General features: G+C 33.6%; 2 protein-coding genes and 4 non-coding genes across 11 annotated transcripts in view; 1 reads left to right on the top strand and 5 right to left on the bottom strand.

The window, feature by feature from the left end:
* Positions 1-8,777, top strand: part of LOC126844467 (transcription factor AP-2-epsilon) — a 125,499-nt gene extending 116,722 nt beyond the window's left edge. For 4 of the 5 annotated variants that reach the window (XM_050582697.1, XM_050582707.1, XM_050582716.1 and 1 more), the window contains 3 exons: positions 6,653-6,797; positions 6,890-7,061; positions 7,402-8,777. In XM_050582697.1, coding sequence (XP_050438654.1) covers positions 6,653-6,797; positions 6,890-7,061; positions 7,402-7,527 — 443 coding nt within the window. In that variant the 3' untranslated portion in view covers positions 7,528-8,777. The remainder of the gene's footprint in view (positions 1-6,652; positions 6,798-6,889; positions 7,062-7,401) is intronic. The other variant, XM_050582724.1, reaches the window with a different exon arrangement.
* A 344-nt stretch (positions 8,778-9,121) lies between these two features.
* Positions 9,122-10,865, bottom strand: LOC126842889 (tRNA-specific adenosine deaminase 1). 2 transcript variants are annotated; one of them, XM_050580108.1, is made up of 4 exons: positions 10,498-10,865; positions 9,970-10,398; positions 9,662-9,909; positions 9,122-9,586 (listed from the first exon to the last, which is right to left on the bottom strand). In XM_050580108.1, exons 1-4 carry the CDS (start codon positions 10,741-10,743, stop codon positions 9,334-9,336), a joined length of 1,176 nt encoding a protein of 391 aa, XP_050436065.1. In that variant the 5' UTR covers positions 10,744-10,865; the 3' UTR covers positions 9,122-9,333. The 2 variants fall into 2 exon arrangements, with proteins under 2 accessions (XP_050436065.1, XP_050436072.1); XM_050580115.1 differs by having other exon boundaries at positions 9,123-9,586; positions 9,970-10,252; positions 10,498-10,620.
* Positions 10,866-12,655: 1,790 nt separating this feature from the next.
* LOC126847583 (5S ribosomal RNA) lies at positions 12,656-12,774 on the bottom strand. The gene has a single exon (XR_007687098.1). It is a non-coding gene; the product is annotated as a 5S ribosomal RNA (ribosomal RNA).
* Positions 12,775-15,234: 2,460 nt separating this feature from the next.
* Positions 15,235-15,353, bottom strand: LOC126847584 (5S ribosomal RNA). Its single transcript, XR_007687099.1, has one exon. It is a non-coding gene; the product is annotated as a 5S ribosomal RNA (ribosomal RNA).
* Positions 15,354-17,814: 2,461 nt separating this feature from the next.
* Positions 17,815-17,933, bottom strand: LOC126847585 (5S ribosomal RNA). The gene has a single exon (XR_007687100.1). It is a non-coding gene; the product is annotated as a 5S ribosomal RNA (ribosomal RNA).
* Positions 17,934-20,216: 2,283 nt separating this feature from the next.
* LOC126847572 (5S ribosomal RNA) lies at positions 20,217-20,335 on the bottom strand. Its single transcript, XR_007687088.1, has one exon. It is a non-coding gene; the product is annotated as a 5S ribosomal RNA (ribosomal RNA).
* Between the last annotated feature and the right edge of the window lie 396 nt (positions 20,336-20,731).

A 20,731-nucleotide genomic window follows, 5' to 3' on the forward strand; every position in this document is an offset into this window, starting at 1 on the left:
GGTGTCTTGTAACGTATAGGGACACGCTTGTGAGCATGTTTTTTTTTTATTAGTCGCCAATAATATAATAATTACCCAGCATACCGTCGGCGCCGGGTTAACGCCACTATTTTTATAAATCTAACAAGTATAATACTTGGTAAAATATTTTACTGCATCAGCTGTGTGCATGTCTCACACCTTTAACCGGCTACAAACGCTACCTTTGAAGTTTATTACAATAATATAATATATTTACAAGCGATTACTTCCGGGATTTTTTTACTAAGAAATTATTGAATATATGTAAGACAAAAAAAAAAACAAAAAATGATTATCATTTTGCCAAGAGGACTGTCTATTTTCTTTTCCTTTTTTTTTTTTTGCGAGTTTAACCTACTTAACTGGTAATACCGTTCGGCCTCGGCCGCCGGGTATAATAATAATAATAATAATAATAACAATATTATAATGCGGTACCTACATTATCAGCTGGTATTATGATTTCGATATAATCTCCAAGCGGCGGCGGCGGCATTGTCAGCTTAGTAAGTATATTATGTACACTCGCGGGTGGGAGTATGGCGTTTCAAAATATTATCTACGGTGAATTTTCGGTCGGTTATTATTTTTTTTTCTTTATTAGAACAATAGAAAAAACCGCACACGAGCCGCGTCCGCTGGCTCAATAGAAAGCCGAACATTACACACAAACACAGTGCTCTCAGTTCGATACTATGGATAATTTTTTTTTTCAATATGCATTATTATTATTATTATTATTATTATTATAGAATCGGAACCCTTGTTTTGTGTTTCCCGTGTGCATTGCGCAAGAACAAACAACGCGCGTGTGTATGTGTATGTAAGAAAACAGAGACAATTGTTTTTTCTTTCTTCACATACCAGTATGGCGGCGGAAAATTCGTCACGGGCACACGGCGCTTTTCAAAAAACGCCCCCGGCCGCGACTTCCCTTTCCTCGGTGCTACCTATCTGTTGTGACGGTGCAAGTAGGTCCGTCGTAACCACAGATCGAATAAAACCAGATAGTCAAGTGCACTTGATATTACGGTAAAACAATAGATTTTCAAAATAACGATTTTTTTATCGGTACGGCCAAATTACAGTGTCGAAAATTTTGTAGTACTCACTATTTATAATGATAACGTGTTGACTGATAAGAATTACTGATAACAAGTAGTAATGATAAGAATCGATAAGTCGACGTCCGCCATTTTTGTGGGATTTATGTTTATTGTTGTAGTGTTTATGTTTTATTTGTGATTCTGTGTTTAACTTATAATAATTATTGTTCATAAACATATTTTCATGTCATATTGTAAGGTTTTAATTCCCACAAAGATGGCGGAAAACGGTAACTTCAATTATCGCTTCTGGCGGCATGTACACTTGGTAATTTACTTTATTATGTATATATATCTGTGATTATGGATCTTTGATGTTGATAACACTACGGCTGATGTTTGATACAATTTCTTAGACCGCGCTGTACAACAGAAGAATTATTATGTTTTTTACGATTTTTTTGTTTACACTGACCTGAGATTATTTGTTTACTATCTGGTTTGATTTAATCTGCGGTATAAAGCGTCAATGGTATAATATAATCTCGGTTAGCTTCAGCTGCCTTTAGTTTTGTCTTTTAGCGACGAGCACTCCTTCTCCCCTGCCCTTTTTTTTTGGCTGATAAAACCGCCACCCGGAGCGCTGTCGGCCGCTATACACTAGCGCTCCGGGTGACTGAATTCGCTTCTATCCGCCACCGTATCGATGATAGTACACGGTACCTATTTTACAACTGTTATTACTTTTCTTTTTCTTGAAGATCTTACGATTAGCTTTCACGCACTTGTATGTATAAACGGTGAGCGCGGGGGCTTGGTTCGAAAATCGTTATTATTAATTGCCCGGCCCGTTTTTGTTTGCGCGCACAATATTATGTGTTTTACGTATATAGTAGGTATATATCTACTATATAGTACCTACTATACCTACCTATACATCAGGTACTGCTCGTTTCTTTTTGTTTTTTGGCTAGCCGCGCCTCGTGTGTCCGTGAGAAAAAATGTACCGTAGGTATACCGCGAAAAACCGGAATTTCCGGACGGACGCAAACCGCGGCAAAGTAGTTGAATGGGCGCACCGCGTTATCAATGAGCATATATATATATATATATATGTATGCATCGTGCACACACGCCCACGACAGGTACATAATATTGTAATAGCCAGCACGAAGCCCGGTTTTTAGGGTCACCCGCCACAATTTGACCTACCACCATTTGGGACTGTCGAATTATTATACTTGCCTCCCCCCCCCGTCCCCGCTTGTCTGATGGTGTGTTTCTCACCGGCTAAACGATAAGTACTTATCGGCGGTATCTCTTGAAACGTTACAAAGATCTCGCGATAACCGACTTGGAGGGTAAGTGCCGACGGACAGAGTGAATGTCTAAGATGTTTGCATCAAATTTTCAAGTTCCAATATTCGCTGATCGAGTAGAAAACTAATGAAAGGCCATGTAAATCAAGCAAAGCTCTGACACTCTTTTTCTGGAAAAATATGAATTTTTGACTATTATTTATTTTCACTATATTTTTTAATACTTTAAACATTTTTATCAGAGGGGGATGAGAAAGTTCAGACCTTTTTAAAACTCTGAAAGCTCCCACAGAATTTCAGTAAAAATTACTAAACCTTACGTGGGGTATGTGTCTGTTTAGTTGCTGACATTATTTAAGAGCCTGAACGAGTTAAGAAGGATTTTAAATTTCCCATCACCCCCTCTAGTTGTGGCAATCCTTATACGTAAAACAAGTTTGGACCGCGTTTTTTTCAAATAGAAACATATGTTTTTAATTTCATAACATTTAAAACAAATTTAAGCGTATGAATTATTGATTTTCATAAATCTGTTGGTTTGCTATGACTTTGCAAAAATATATTACATTTATTATTTTTATAAAATTGTCATTATTAGTCAGTTTTCCAAAATTCAGTACCCCATACTTGTTTTTCGTGTAACCGATAAAAGGTAAAAAATGTCCAAGTATTGAAAAGCATACTGAAACTTGCACCTACAAATATAGGAAACAAAGTCAAGATTGCAACCATAGTTTGTGATTAGGCAAAAATACATTTTAAAGTTGCAAGTTTTCCAAATTGTTGTCGATGCACAATAATAATTCTTCACCTCATACGAGGATATTTTATAATTTTGTCGGTTTTCTCTGGACCACGACTCGTGTTGGTGGTATGTGACATGTGTTACCTATATTTTACTTGCGAAGAAATCCCTTCCAAAAAAAAAAAAAATTACCCCGTTAAGTGTGTAATAACATAATCTCATCCCATTTATTATAACGGACAAGCGAGAAACGGTAAGTACCGCACGCGAAATGGCATGTGAACATTTTTTATTTTGTCGTGGCGATGACTGAATACAAAACGTAGAATTTCTCGGCCAAGCACTACCGGTCGTAGCCGATGTAGTAAGTACAAGAATGTTTCCTTATAATATTATTATTCCGTCGAGTCCGGTATATTATATAGGTAGGCAGGTACTCGTGACTTACTCGCTCGGTTAACGCGTTAGTAGAAAAAATAATATAAATAAGTAAAGGAAGGAAAAAAAAAATCACTGTAGAATTAATAATAATTTCTTTTAATTGACGAACCGCCGCCGCCGCCGCCGCCGCTTTCCATTCTCCGTCTCACACCGATATGTCTTACAGTTCACACTATATGTTAGGTGGTTTTTATAAAAAAAAAAACCTATCAATAGCGGATAGGACTTGACAACTGTGTATGTGTGTATACAACGATGATGTGTTATCGTGCAATTGAAAATCTTAACGTCGACAGTTGACACTGTTCTAAATGTAATTACAATAATAACAGTTAACACATTTTATATTATGTCGTACACCTATTATTATTATTATTATTATACCGGTAGGAGCAATGCCGCCGCCGCTTTCTAGAGATTGAGATAGATATTGACAACAATGGATTAACAATAATATACCGCCGTCCGTATTGGATCCGTGAGAATATTATTATAATTATTACTACTTAAGTACTAAGTCAAAAGACTTCGGCGGTCAGTACTATAATGATAATAATTATTATTATTGTCTCTTCGTCTGGGCGGTGTTTGAGCGCAACAATACATGAATGTGTGACCCACGGGTGTCGACGACGGCGTCACAAAACGAAAAGACATACACACACACACAAAAGGAATATGGTCCAAGACGAGATGATATTATATATATATATATATATAGCGGATTCTGGTCCCTCGTGTGTGTGTAAAGATTAGTCTAGTAGCGCGTTTGAAGTTCAATAATAATAATAATAATAAAAAATACCTATAATTTTTTGAACTGTTGGCGTTTGGACGACGTGACGGGGCCCTCTACTAAGCCTATCAAAGTCAAAACTATTCGGTCTCTCTATATATATTATCACTATATCAAAAACGTTGACGGCACTACGCGGTAGTCGGTTTTTTTTTCTTTTTCTTATACTTACATGCTACTACACCGTGGTGTATAGTAAAATAATTAGCGGCGCCCGTTGTGAACACCGTCTTCCCCTCAAGACAATGCCTGTGATCGCGCTACCGTCGTCGCCGCACCACCACCGTGTGTACTACAACAATAAGAAAACCAATTTTCGATGGCCGATTGTTGTCGTCGTCGTCGTCGTCGTCGGTCTTGTATAATGTTATACACGTATTATTATTATTATTATTCTTATGTATATATAATATATATATATGTATGTGTATATGTGTATCGACGACGGTAATAATAATAATAAATAATAATAATACCAACACGGCGGCACGTTGTGTGTGCGCCCGGCCACTGGCGCCGCCTCGACCGGCCGGATAACTATATACTTGTAATATTTTCTTTAACGCGGCGCAACGATACCGGCGGCTTCTTGGGGCTTGTGTGTGTACTCTTCTGATGGGAGCTTTTTTTAAAAAAAAAAAACACACGGCTTCCGACCGATTATTATTCAATTAGGTTATCGACTCGGGTGAAATGGAAATGGGCAGACCCGGCGACGACGACGACCCTCCGCGAAAAACGACAGGAAATAACCAAATGAACGGCGCTTAACCGGATTTCGGTATACTTGGGACCCCCAAAGTTTCTGTGTATAACTCTACGTTGCCTGAAAGGGGTGTGAGGGATCGAAGACGGGCCCCTCGGCGCGTGATGCCAACAAAAATGGCGGAAAACCGTTGGGAAAATGGAAACTCCCCTGTCGACGTGGGGCGGGGGAGACTAAGGAGGGACACTTGGAAAAATACAATTTACTACAATTAAAAAGGGGGGTGGTGGGCTTAGGAAGGAGAGCTCTCTTAGAATTTCAGTAAACATTAAAAAAAACCTCACTCGGGGTTGCTGACATTTTCTAGAGCCTGGACAAGTTCAGAAGGATTTGAACTTCCCTAGCAGATGAAGAACAGAATATAACAGAACGAATTCAGTTCTGTAATTTCCCTCTAGTTGTGCCAATTTGTCGTACACTGCTAATTTGTATATATTCTTGTTATAAACATACCACTCATATGCTTGTTGTATATTTTTCTAATAGAAAAAAACAATTACATGTTGAAATAACATTAAATTAGCTTAGAGAACATTTTTATTTTACCCACCCTCCCTAAAATTGTACATAATTTTTGCATGAGCTTTAATGCCATCAAGTGTACGCATACCCTGCGTGGGCTAATATATTTAATAAAATTCTCAACAGTTAATTGAAATGATTGAAAGTACACGTTTGACTGTTGAAATGTTTATGAATAATTGAAAAATTAAACATGTTTGTCCAACAGCTGCACGTTTTTGGTCATTACTATTAGGATATATATGTCAGTAGGTCCTGTTGACTATTTGTGCACGAGCAAGTTTGTAAGTTGTACCCATGGAAGGGGTGTAGGTATGTTTGAAAACGAATTGCCATTGTTAAAATTTAAAACTAATAAATAATTCTTACATGACTGGTCGAAACGAACAACGAGCGAGACCGGAATTGGCTATTTTTTTTTTTTTTTGTTAGAGTTTCTTTTTTTCCTCCTTCCCGGCTTTTTACACGGGTATAGGTACTCTCTCGCGCCGATTATCATAATATTATACACCTATCCTTTTTGATAATTGAAATTTTTTTTGTTTTTAACTCGGTATATTATCATGCCGATGAAATTGCCAATTAACGGTTAGGCGCCGACTAGGTGAAAGCAAATTACCGGCAAATTGTTTTAACAAAGTGCGCGGCCGGTGTTATTTTTCAGATAATGAATTTCAGAGTAGGTTCTAGGAACGAGCTTAACAAAAAAATAAAATATATATAAAAAATAGTAATAAGTACACGTAATAATATATATATATATATAAAACGTTTAAACAAAAATGTACACGGTCATCGTCGCTTTGGCGTGCAGCCGTTATAATGCGACAGACCACATGCGAATGTAGGTGTATATTTTACTATTAGTATAAGTACTATACTTACCTACTGGAATAGGGGTTGGAGAATGCCACATTCTATCATCACCGTGTGCACACAATTTATAGTTTATAAAACATGGCCTAATGAATAATTGTTGTTGTTTGTTTTCATCAGGCGAAGCGATACACTTGGCTCGCGACTTTGGATATGTGTGCGAAACCGAATTCCCAGCAAGACAAGTGGCCGAATACCTAAGTAGACCGCACACCAGCGACCCGACAGAGTCGTACCGGAGAAAAGAGCTGATACACGCCACAAAGTGAGTAGTATAAGATGTTATAATATAATACACTTACAATTGGTTTTTTTGTTATTAACGATGACATTTTCCCTATTTTGCCCCCGTTTCAGACAAGTAACCAAAGAGCTGATGGACCTGTTAAACCAAGACCGTTCGCCGCTATGCAACACCAGGCCCCAGCACATCCTCGACCCGATCATACAGCGCCCTTTGACGCATTTCTCGCTCATATCGCACGGGTTCGGCAGCCCGGCCATCGTGGCCGCACTCACCGCCATACAGGTTTGTAATGTGTTTATCTATTTCGACCAAAAAACATATCCACAAGTCAAAAACCTGACACAAAATGCGGACTACTTAGGATGGTGGTCCGCGAGTTGGGCTCTGTAAGGAGACACCTAACCTAACCTACGTCCCCTTTCTCCACCTCTCAGACATTCATTCCTTATAGTCGAGTAGAGATGGGAGAAAGGGGAGGTAGGTTAGGTTTCACCAGAACTGGCCATTACCTATCTACTTTTGACCCATGTATAAATAACAACTGAAGGGGGTGTCTATGGTCCCTCGCCGTTCCTCTTTTCCTGTATCTACACACCGTCTAATAATTATTGTCTTTTCGCAGAATTTCCTGTCGGAGTCGCTGAAACATCTGGACAAAGTGTACCCGTCGGGCAACAGTCTGTCGTCGCAGAGCAACCTTCAGGACCAGAAGCCCAAAGATCTGGTAGGGCTGGAGCTCAAGAAATGAGCCTGGTCCAGGCGGGCCCATGAACCTGCCGCCGGCCAAGACCACGACTCCCGTCGTCCGTCGCCGTACGCCTGTCAGTGATCGACACCGTGTGTGTGTGTTTCGAAGCAAACAAGTTTATTATCAATGCATTTTTTTGTACACAAGTTATAAATAAGTAGAAAATCAAAAACGGACGGATAGTACTTACTTCGAAAACCGATCACAATATAGGTAAAAAAAAAAAATAAAATAATAAACGTTGTAATTAATATATATATATATATATATATATTATATGTATAATTTATTGTGTGTACACTATGAAAATAGTAATCTTTATTATTATTATTTTTTTTTTTAATTTTATTACATTTGTAAATAATATACCAAATTTTATTATATTTTTTTTTTTGACAATCCAAATTAGAAACTTAAAATTTTTTTATTTTTTTGTACATTATTATTCTTGTATACGTAAACAAAAATCATGGAACAATAAAAAATGATTTCCCGCCTTTATGTGCCATTTCTATTTTCTAGTACACGGTATAACGCCCCTTAAAATGTATAATGTTATACCACTATGCCATATTTAAGATTATTTTAACGCTACAAATTAAAAATGTAATATTAAAAATAATATCTATGTAAAACTTAGTGACGTTAAAAATTCTGATTTTCACAAAAATCAAAAACCGATTTACCTACAATAATATATATTATGTCAAGTTGGAAAATTGGCTTTAAGATGATTTACCCACACAATTTTGACAAATCCCTTTATATTTTTTATTTTAATAATTACACTTCTATTTTCAATTTAACAATTTTGTGTCCATATTTGCAGACTGCGTGTGACTATATTATGTTTTTTTTCCGCCGTTAAATAATGCGTTTAAGGTACATAATCAAAAAACTAAGTGTAAAAGCGTATCTAGTTTTGTAGACTTACTAAATATAATATAATATATTCAATCGGCTTGCCATAATTTAAAACACATGATCTTCGTTTTTATTTATTATTATTATTATTATTATTAATTATTATTGCTTAATTATTTGATACGTTTGAAGTTTTATTTTATTTTAATTTGTAAATAATAATTTTTACCAGAGCCAAATTATATTATATATAATTTCTTTATTGTTTAAATTTTCTCTTTTAATAAGTACTTATTGTGAAAAGAATTTTATTTGTATCTTATAAAAAAAAAAAAAATCATGTGATATATATGTGTATTGATTTGTATACTCCCCCAAAACATATTACAATGTATAGCGAACTTTACTTTAATCAGAAATTATTTATGAACAAATAACATAATATTATATTATTATAAACTGTACATAATATTATAGAAGAAAACAAAAAAATAATAATAATTATAATAATAATAATGTATCATTACATTGTGTAGTTTTTACATTGCTCAAAATATTACTAAATGTTATTATAAATAATTGTGTTATTTCTTTATTCCTTTCTTTTAGAAAATTCGAATTAATAAATTCATTCCATCATTATTAGAAGGTGTATTAGATTAGATTATTTTTTTGTTTGTATAAAAAATATGAAAATGATAAAACAAAAAAAGTAATAATAATATCTTTTTAATTTCTAATGGTAAATTTATTGGAAAACAAACTTTTTTTATTTAACAACAAAAACAATGATGTTTTTTCCTTATACATCATTTTTAGTAATAGGTAAATAATTTTTAGTAAATAAAACACTTTGGTCAATATGTATTCACTTTTATAATATTATACAGTTCAATATTTAAAAAAAAAAAAAAAAAAGGGTCGACAGTGACTAGTCTTGACCTATGTAAATTCAATTAGCGATTTTGACTTTTCAGTCCAACAACCTAGTTGTTGTGTCTTTTCATCCCATTGTTGTTTATAAGCCGTTGCCTCAGATTTAACTGCTTGATACGTCATACTGGAATATTTTTCATTGAACGATTTAAAAGTGTCAAACAACGATTTCTTACAAACCACTGACGCGCTACTTGGTTTGTCCATAGTCTTTTTCGTTACGCCTTGCTTACGGCCGTCCACCAGTACTTCGTGGTAGCTAAAAAAAACAATAACATTTGGGTCAAGCAGATAAAACGTTTGAAACCGACGTGGTCAAAAAATATTTACTTACCCGTCATTATTGAACTCGTCGCCTATTCTCCAGAGGACGCTCGAAGGACACGGCTTGCTCAAAGGGTTACTGTGTTTCGAGTCTTGGAAATTCAAGCTGGAACGCAATAAACTAGGGTACGTCTTCCCAGGTGTATTCAATCTGCCGACAACAGCTCTATGCAAAGCCGTATGAGAGTATGGACATTGGCCGCTGATTACCATCGTAGACAAATACACTGGGTCGATTAACAACGATAACATGGCTCCCTAAGCAAATAACGATGAAATAAAAAATGAAATTTCGTAACAATAATAATTACGCTATACTTGTACGCCTATGTGGTTCCACCTCAATATCTTGTCGCTGCAAGACATCGAAAGTGTAGGATCTCCTCGTCCTGGTTTGGTCCTGACGGCTCCAACAGTGTGATACGCAGGCCCCGGTAAGTTTAGGTCTTGCTTGGTTTCCTCGAGCAAACATTTGGCGCCGGTGCGATGGATGTCGTCGACCTTTTGTTTCTTTACTTTCGAACCGATGTCTGTATCGGCTGAACGTTTTCTGCAATCCTCGTTTTTAGGAAATATTGACGCGTCACCACACGGCATCTGACTGGAGAAGAAATGAAATTTAATGCCAGGTTTTAGTGTCAAACGACAGTTAGGAGACGAAACATCAAATATTGTCTCAACGTCATGATGACGTGCTAATTTGATTTGACCAAGAATATAATGAACGAGACCTCTTCGTGCTAAGACCTGATTAAGAATATATATTTTCTAAGAATTCTTTTTGGTTTCGACTAAAACATGTTATATTATTATAATATTACACAAAATAATCAACTGTTACCGTACCTCAGCATGGCTGTCGTTCACCACTGTTCCTCGACTGGAGAGTTTACTCTTTCCGATGCACTTGGTACCTGTAGCCAAACTGACAACCATTAAACGGTTTTCGTCGTCCGACTGGACGATCCCGGACAACGTTGTCCATTCTTTGCCCAATATTGGTTTACCCTTCGATGGCAAGTTGTTGAATTTTTCAAAACAAAGTAGTGCTACTTTATCTGCAAATTCGTTCTTCGAACCGTTGACCGACATGTTAAGACGTAATATTATTTTAAATCGTTAGAACTACATTGTTTTTTGTACTTTAGTTAACTTAAAACACTGCAATTTGCAATAAAATATAAAGTAGAGAGCATTTTAATCATGATAGTAAAATTGCTATATTCGAAAGACAACATTGTGATAAGCCCGGAACACTGATAACAGCTGATAAACGAGCCAGCAATATTTTGATAACAGAATGTGTCATGGCGTTGGTGTATGTTGTGCTGCCAACACTCTATTATTCTAAGGGGCAGCCCATTGTTATACGAAATCAAAAATATTATTATTTTACACTAGTATTGAGGAAGGGCACGGGTCGACAACGAAAAGCAAAATGTATAAAATAATTACATTTAGGCCGCCGCACAATGTGTGTGACAATATTCGGCGACATAGCAAAATATGAACCACCTACACGTTGTTTGCCTGAGGCCCGGTTTTTCAATTGCAATTAAAACTGACAGTTAGTATGACTTAGCTGATGGTTAACGTTATTTTCCAGTTAAACTGTTTATGGTGTTCCAGTTAAGCCCAACCGACGGTTTTAACTCTCGGTTAAATTAACTGCTACTATTACTATCAGTTAATAGATTAACCGACGGTTATAATCATCCGTGCAACTATTTTTTATAATAAAAAGTTATCAGTTTTTTTTAAATTTAAAATGAATTTCGAAAATAAAATGTTGTTCTATGACCGTGATGAAGAATATTTGGAATATATAAATTATCAACGTAGACCGTGTGTTGTCCGTGGGTTGATCATTTTAATAAATGGGACGATTATGATTTTAAAGTAGGTACGCTTTAACAATGAGTTGAAAAAATTAAATTACCTATGAAAAATTAAAGAAATTATTTTTTGTTATAAAATTAAATTTATTTAACGGTGACTGCTAGGAAGCAGAAAACAGTACCAGGAGTTAAGAAGAAAAACCAACGTTAGAGCGCTTAACGACGGCGGTCTCAAGCAATAATAATTAAGACCGGCGGCCGTTAATCTCGTTTTGTGATAGATATCTCTCATGAACTCCTGGTACAAATTAGACATTTTTCACCGTATTAACACAATCCCGGTGGCCACAATCCACGGTTAACAAACACTAAAAAACCATTAACCACCCTAACCTAATCAGTAATCATTAATCTACGGTCAAATAATCCATTTTTGTTAGCACATTGATACAATGCATTAATGCAATCTTTAGCAACTGCCATAATATAATATTATACATTTTATGTAAGTTTTCTGTCATTGGATATTTATTATAATTTCTATTCGGCTAACCGTTGTTGAAATAATAATCATAATGATAATTGTATATCATTATATTTGTTAGATTTTTTGCTAAAAATGTAGATACCTAATAATATTTTTATTAGTTATTAGGGAAAGGCAGCAGGATAAATAAATTACAAAACTAAATATTTCTAGAAAATTAAATATACGATAGAATCAGTTATATAAACTAGTACATAAAACGAGTGAGTATATAAAATATCGACCATCAAGTGTGACGTAAAATAGCTAAATAGGCAAACAAATGGAAACTATTTTGTTACATTGACCTAAGTCTTCAGCCTTCGATATCAGGTTAAATATAAGTCCCAAAAATGTACATTAACACTTTAAGTGTAGATTTTGAATTTGTTTTAAACATTATTATTGGTTTTTTTTAAAAAAATTTGTATTTGCTATTATACTGAAATATACCATACAAATTTACCGTATTTTTTCTCTAATATTATAATGAATGAATACTCCAATTATTATAGTAAATAAATGAAATTTATTTTTTGTTTGAAACGAACATTACATCGAAATTAAACATAATTTGTATTATAATTTCGTCTTGTCTTGAGTTATTAGTGTATTTCCCAAAAAAATGCAAAAAAAGGTATGCCAACGGCACGTAGTGTTCCCAAGCGGTCACCCATCCAAGTACTAACTACGCCCGACGTTGCTTAACTTCAGTGATCGGACGAGAACTGGTGTATTCAACGTGGTATGGTCGTTGGCGAAAGTAAAGTGGTTATTTTGTACATTTAAACATTAAACTATAACTATTATTGAAATAATACTTTATAACGTACTGCATACAATTTAGTTTCTCGTAATCAAAAAGTACAAAACAAAACAAATTGTGGGTATACAAAAGTTTAATAGTTCAAAGTTATAGTTAATTCAATTACACTCGTAAACAAAAAACACAAGACAAAACAAAAATTGTTTGGTATAAATGCTAAGTTAAAGTGAAGACAAAACAATTATAGGTGTACAGAAGAATAAGTTCAAAATTACACAACAAAATATTTATATAATAAATAATTATATAGTAACAGTACCGGATTCACGTTACCAAGACCCAATTATCAACATAAATGTCATTTCGTTATTAACTGGCCAACCATTTTAACACTTTTCATTCGTTTTTAAAATCTAACGTGTGTTAACCATACAATATATATTTTTTATAGTTTTTTTTATCTTACTTAAGTGTTTCTGTACAAAAAAAAAAATTGTATAATCTATTTCCACATACATTTTTGACCTTTATTTGGTTTTACTTCATTGAAGTTTGAAAGTTAAAAATTATGAGGATAATCCGAGTGCTATGATATAAGAAAGAAATGTGTTTGTTTATACGGACATCTAGTGGATTATATGGGTCGTTCCCGGTGTTACTGTAACCCGAGACGACCCGCGGTGGAGAAGGAGCAAGCCCCAAAATCCAAATTTCTCCACCACATTTACTATATACAAAGTCCTGAAATCAACACTAAAAAGTAGGCAGATACCCGGTGCTGACTATATTCAATAAATGTTGACCGTCAGACTACTTACCGAGCAAAGATTCTCGCACAGCCCAAACCACGTTCTATTTATCAAAAAACTAAACGCACAAAAAAAAAGGCAGAACGATTATTCGGAAAACTCAAAAAAATTTGCAAAATTTGCACGAAAACGCGCTAAAAGTTGCTCTGATTTCTTGTAAACATCAATTACAATTATAATAGAACGTTTCAAAAAGATTTTGTAAAGATATTGAATAGAATCGTTAAAAAAACCTGCAAAAAAATTACAAACTCAAAAAAATCGAGCGTCAGCGCTATCTACCGGCATTCGCAGCAAATGTATTAGTGTATAGTGGCGCTCTCTGTCATTTTACTTTACACCCAAAAAGATAGTACTACTGTTAATAAGTTTGCTGATTAATGGGAAACGTTTTTTTTTTGTTCTTATACAGAGTTGAAAAAAGTTAGCCTTAAGCAAGGGTAACCGCTTAAGGAAATCGATTTTGTATCTCTTGGACATCTAATATTTGAAATGACTTGATGTGTGATTCAATATGTACCTAAACCACAGTCGATCATTAGTGGTGTTACTTAACCTTTGTTGATCGTTGCATTTATAATATGAATGCTATCATGCCCAAAATAGTTAAACCTTCATATACCTGAAATATTTTTAATGGTAAAAAAAAAAATTTAGGTTAACTTTTCAAAAATTGTATTTTGTTTTATAACTGAAAGTGCTGTAATTAGTATTATACTTAAAGAATATCCCATACAAGAAAACTAATCTCAAGAGATATTGTGTACTTTTTAAATGGATATTTACAGCAAACGTACAAAAGTAACAAAAATACTAGTCCAGTATAAAGCAAGCCAAATTATAAATTAGTAAAGTTGTTCAAGCGTGGTATTTAATTTGAAAGTGATTTGATCACCAAGTACAGTCTAACTTAAGTACAGTTTAAACCTGTACAACCAAATTAGTAAAGTTTAAACCAGTATAGTCTAAACCAAACACAGTACAACACTGCCTTACTAACGTTTTGAAATTTTCAAGGGCAACGAGTTGTACACCTTGTATATTAAAGAATTTTAGTGGGAATTTGTTTTTAATAATTTTTGGATTTATAATGTAAGCAAAAGTATCGTTGGTGTAGTACGGTATTCAGCTTTCTTGGTGTTGTTTTACATTTACATCTTAAACATGAATTTCAAAGGCATCTTTTTTTTTTAACAGCAATATTTTTCGTTATGCTGTCAGCATCTACAGGCAAAATTTGAATTTAAAAAGTAATTTTTATAAAGGTGTAATGTGATAAAATAAAATTGAGGAATTAAAAAAAAAAATACAACAGTTTTTAAACAGCTATACCACAATAGTTTTGTATTTGAAAAAATTAAAATTTACTTTTCACGTTTCAGGTGTTAATGGAAGTAAGTTTTTAATTAAATTGTACTACTTAAACTATTAGTGCATCCTAATGATGTAACAAACTTCTAGTTGTGAAATTATTCAAAAAATTGTAAAATGTAAAAATTATTACAACTAAACGTTTTGAATTGACAATTGAAAATTATAATACCTACCGTTATATAAGGTGGTTGAAAAATAAAAACTATATAGAGAAAAAAGTATTTGGGTTTTTTTTTTTTTGGTGTTTGTGAAAAAAATGCAAAAAAAGTATGCCAACGGCACGTAGTGTTCCCAAGCGGTCACCCATCCAAGTACTAACTACGCCCGACGTTGCTTAACTTCAGTGATCGGACGAGAACTGGTGTATTCAACGTGGTATGGTCGTTGGCGAAAGTAAAGTGGTTATTTTGTACATTTAAACATTAAACTATAACTATTATTGAAATAATACTTTATAACGTACTGCATACAATTTAGTTTCTCGTAATCAAAAAGTACAAAACAAAACAAATTGTGGGTATACAAAAGTTTAATAGTTCAAAGTTATAGTTAATTCAATTACACTCGTAAACAAAAAACACAAGACAAAACAAAAATTGTTTGGTATAAATGCTAAGTTAAAGTGAAGACAAAACAATTATAGGTGTACAGAAGAATAAGTTCAAAATTACACAACAAAATATTTATATAATAAATAATTATATAGTAACAGTACCGGATTCACGTTACCAAGACCCAATTATCAACATAAATGTCATTTCGTTATTAACTGGCCAACCATTTTAACACTTTTCATTCGTTTTTAAAATCTAACGTGTGTTAACCATACAATATATATTTTTTATAGTTTTTTTTATCTTACTTAAGTGTTTCTGTACAAAAAAAAAAATTGTATAATCTATTTCCACATACATTTTTGACCTTTATTTGGTTTTACTTCATTGAAGTTTGAAAGTTAAAAATTATGAGGATAATCCGAGTGCTATGATATAAGAAAGAAATGTGTTTGTTTATACGGACATCTAGTGGATTATATGGGTCGTTCCCGGTGTTACTGTAACCCGAGACGACCCGCGGTGGAGAAGGAGCAAGCCCCAAAATCCAAATTTCTCCACCACATTTACTATATACAAAGTCCTGAAATCAACACTAAAAAGTAGGCAGATACCCGGTGCTGACTATATTCAATAAATGTTGACCGTCAGACTACTTACCGAGCAAAGATTCTCGCACAGCCCAAACCACGTTCTATTTATCAAAAAACTAAACGCACAAAAAAAAAGGCAGAACGATTATTCGGAAAACTCAAAAAAATTTGCAAAATTTGCACGAAAACGCGCTAAAAGTTGCTCTGATTTCTTGTAAACATCAATTACAATTATAATAGAACGTTTCAAAAAGATTTTGTAAAGATATTGAATAGAATCGTTAAAAAACCCTGCAAAAAAATTACAAACTCAAAAAAATCGAGCGTCAGCGCTATCTACCGGCATTCGCAGCAAATGTATTAGTGTATAGTGGCGCTCTCTGTCATTTTACTTTACACCCAAAAAGATAGTACTACTGTTAATAAGTTTGCTGATTAATGGGAAACGTTTTTTTTTTGTTCTTATACAGAGTTGAAAAAAGTTAGCCTTAAGCAAGGGTAACCGCTTAAGGAAATCGATTTTGTATCTCTTGGACATCTAATATTTGAAATGACTTGATGTGTGATTCAATATGTACCTAAACCACAGTCGATCATTAGTGGTGTTACTTAACCTTTGTTGATCGTTGCATTTATAATATGAATGCTATCATGCCCAAAATAGTTAAACCTTCATATACCTGAAATATTTTTAATGGTAAAAAAAAAAAATTTAGGTTAACTTTTCAAAAATTGTATTTTGTTTTATAACTGAAAGTGCTGTAATTAGTATTATACTTAAAGAATATCCCATACAAGAAAACTAATCTCAAGAGATATTGTGTACTTTTTAAATGGATATTTACAGCAAACGTACAAAAGTAACAAAAATACTAGTCCAGTATAAAGCAAGCCAAATTATAAATTAGTAAAGTTGTTCAAGCGTGGTATTTAATTTGAAAGTGATTTGATCACCAAGTACAGTCTAACTTAAGTACAGTTTAAACCTGTACAACCAAATTAGTAAAGTTTAAACCAGTATAGTCTAAACCAAACACAGTACAACACTGCCTTACTAACGTTTTGAAATTTTCAAGGGCAACGAGTTGTACACCTTGTATATTAAAGAATTTTAGTGGGAATTTGTTTTTAATAATTTTTGGATTTATAATGTAAGCAAAAGTATCGTTGGTGTAGTACGGTATTCAGCTTTCTTGGTGTTGTTTTACATTTACATCTTAAACATGAATTTCAAAGGCATCTTTTTTTTTTAACAGCAATATTTTTCGTTATGCTGTCAGCATCTACAGGCAAAATTTGAATTTAAAAAGTAATTTTTATAAAGGTGTAATGTGATAAAATAAAATTGAGGAATTAAAAAAAAAAATACAACAGTTTTTAAACAGCTATACCACAATAGTTTTGTATTTGAAAAAATTAAAATTTACTTTTCACGTTTCAGGTGTTAATGGAAGTAAGTTTTTAATTAAATTGTACTACTTAAACTATTAGTGCATCCTAATGATGTAACAAACTTCTAGTTGTGAAATTATTCAAAAAATTGTAAAATGTAAAAATTATTACAACTAAACGTTTTGAATTGACAATTGAAAATTATAATACCTACCGTTATATAAGGTGGTTGAAAAATAAAAACTATATAGAGAAAAAAGTATTTGGGTTTTTTTTTTTTTGGTGTTTGTGAAAAAAATGCAAAAAAAGTATGCCAACGGCACGTAGTGTTCCCAAGCGGTCACCCATCCAAGTACTAACTACGCCCGACGTTGCTTAACTTCAGTGATCGGACGAGAACTGGTGTATTCAACGTGGTATGGTCGTTGGCGAAAGTAAAGTGGTTATTTTGTACATTTAAACATTAAACTATAACTATTATTGAAATAATACTTTATAACGTACTGCATACAATTTAGTTTCCATGGAGCAAAAAATAACACAAAAAACATTATACAACACAAACCAGATCACGTATCCGGGATATTGTGCTCGTTTTAAAAAATAATGTTAAAAAATGTATAGGTAAATTTTTTTTTGATTTATTTTTTCCCAATATAGTTACCATTTCAGGTATCTACGATTTCTGTACTAGAGAGCTGCTAAAAAAATAAAAGCCATCATTGTAAAAACAAATCTAGTCAACACACAACGTACAATCTTACAAGTATTTAATTCGGGTACAATAATTTACAATGATTTACAATTCATTTACAAAAAAAATATTTTCTATAACACAGTATTAGGTACACAATATACTGAATACACATCAACACATATTGTATGAAAAGATAGAAGAAATAATGCATAACAAAACAAAGAATACAAGAACACATTAGGTACATTACAAAAACATTAAACAGAATACATTACATAAACAACAATGTAGTTTATGTGACGTCACCAACGTATTTTGGATGGGTGGTAATTTTGCTAGGGTGTAATGATTATTTTTAAACGTAGTTTATCAGCGCAGGTACTGAATATACTTGTCGTCATCGTCACTATAATAGTCTTCATTAATTCTCTGATCGGTTAATTCCGCATAGGTCGCCTCCCAGCTGGCCGAAGGGACCCGGTCGTCCCACTGCTGACTCAAATGGTATTCTTGGTCGATGACTTCTTGCTTGATAAATGGACAGGTAATTTCGGTAGTCCATTGACTCAAGTACTGGTTGTACACGTTTTCATATTCGTCGTCGATTACTTCCTGTTTAATATTTTGCACGTCAATAAGCCCAGCATAGGTATCTTCACTTGGCACACGTTCAGCCGACTCGGTTGACACATCACAAATCACATCGTCGACACTGCCGTTGCTGTTCATAAATAAGATGGGATACTTGAGACTTGAGAGGGGATGGGGAAATGGTGTATAGGTGTATATTTGAACGGGTTCTATATTTCATACATCTTATTTGGATTAATCGACGAGATTCTGTTTATTAATGTACTCGATTTACAATATTAACAATAACTTCCTGTCTCGCACAAGCATAACATCCCAAACTAGGTACATTATAATGCTTAACATTATTGTATCTCCATCAGAAATGCCTTTAAAAGGCATTATAAAATGTCGCATCGACCAAAATATTGTCAAATACTAGGGGAAAACACAGTATGTACATTTATGTAGCATGTCCTAGGGAATAAAGCAGTATATACAATGGAGATACTGCTTATTTTATTAGTAATCAAATTTCTCAATGCATATACTGCATATTTACCAAGTAATCTTAGCTAAAACGGCTTTGCAGTATGTACACTATATTTGATCTAGAAATGGTTGTGGTACTAGTCAGACACGACAATATGTACTAAAACATTTATTGAGATTTTTCAGATACCTTGGTACTAATTATAACCATTATGTGTTTATCATTCTACTAAATTATTAAACTAAAAAATATCTTTATGGAGATACTGCATTTTGTTAAGTTTATTTTGTTTTTAATACACAATAATATTAGAAAATAATGCAGTATCTCCTTAAAATTAAAAAAAGCAAAAATAATAAACCAAAGTACCAAAAAAAATCTTTCGAAAAACTAAGGATGCCTATGACTAATAATTAATGCAAAAATTATAATTTTATGATGAAAAACAGAAAAATCAAAAAACTAATTTTCCCGACAGTTCAATTGTTGGAGATAATGCTGAATAGAAGTATTTTTGTTGTAAAATTAATATTTTTGATGATAATTGAAAAAAAACAAAATGGCGGACACTTTCGGTCTTTGGAGGGGTGGCGAATTTTTTTTGATCGTTTAGGAGATCTTAAAGAAAATTTCTGACAAGTTTCAAGACTTTCCTAATTTTTTTTCAGGTAAAATCTTTCATTGACAGCTATTTGAGATTACCTGACTCGCTTGGACGCCGGCTGATCGCCTTCACATGACCTCTTCGATCCGCCGCCACGACCGGAGTCCACTGTGCAACGGTTGTCTACTAATTGTAATTACAGACTAGGTCACTACACGTACCAACTTAACCTAGAATAAGTTACCAACCTTGTCCGGTGGTCGATGTGCTGCCAGGTGCATAAAATTCGGGAAAAAAGTATTTGGGTTTTTTTTTTTTTGGTGTTTGTGAAAAAAATGCAAAAAAAGTATGCCAACGGCACGTAGTGTTCCCAAGCGGTCACCCATCCAAGTACTAACTACGCCCGACGTTGCTTAACTTCAGTGATCGGACGAGAACTGGTGTATTCAACGTGGTATGGTCGTTGGCGAAAGTAAAGTGGTTATTTTGTACATTTAAACATTAAACTATAACTATTATTGAAATAATACTTTATAACGTACTGCATACAATTTAGTTTCCATGGAGCAAAAAATAACTAAGTACTAACTACGCCCGACGTTGCTTAACTTCAGTGATCGGACGAGAACTGGTGTATTCAACGTGGTATGGTCGTTGGCGAAAGTAAAGTGGTTATTTTGTACATTTAAACATTAAACTATAACTATTATTGAAATAATACTTTATAACGTACTGCATACAATTTAGTTTCCACAGAGCAAAAAATAACAAAATTATAATATCTACCGTTATATAAGGTAATTGAAAAATAAAAATAAAATAGAGAAAAAAAGTATTTGAGTTTTTTTTTTGGTGTTTCAGACT

Source organism: Adelges cooleyi, unplaced genomic scaffold (genome assembly GCF_023614345.1).
Source record: "Adelges cooleyi isolate 19-005CV unplaced genomic scaffold, UGA_ACOO_1.1 ACOO_flye_CR_arks_rails_tigmint_CR_PRNA_108, whole genome shotgun sequence".
Classification (NCBI taxonomy): Eukaryota; Metazoa; Arthropoda; class Insecta; order Hemiptera; family Adelgidae; genus Adelges; species Adelges cooleyi.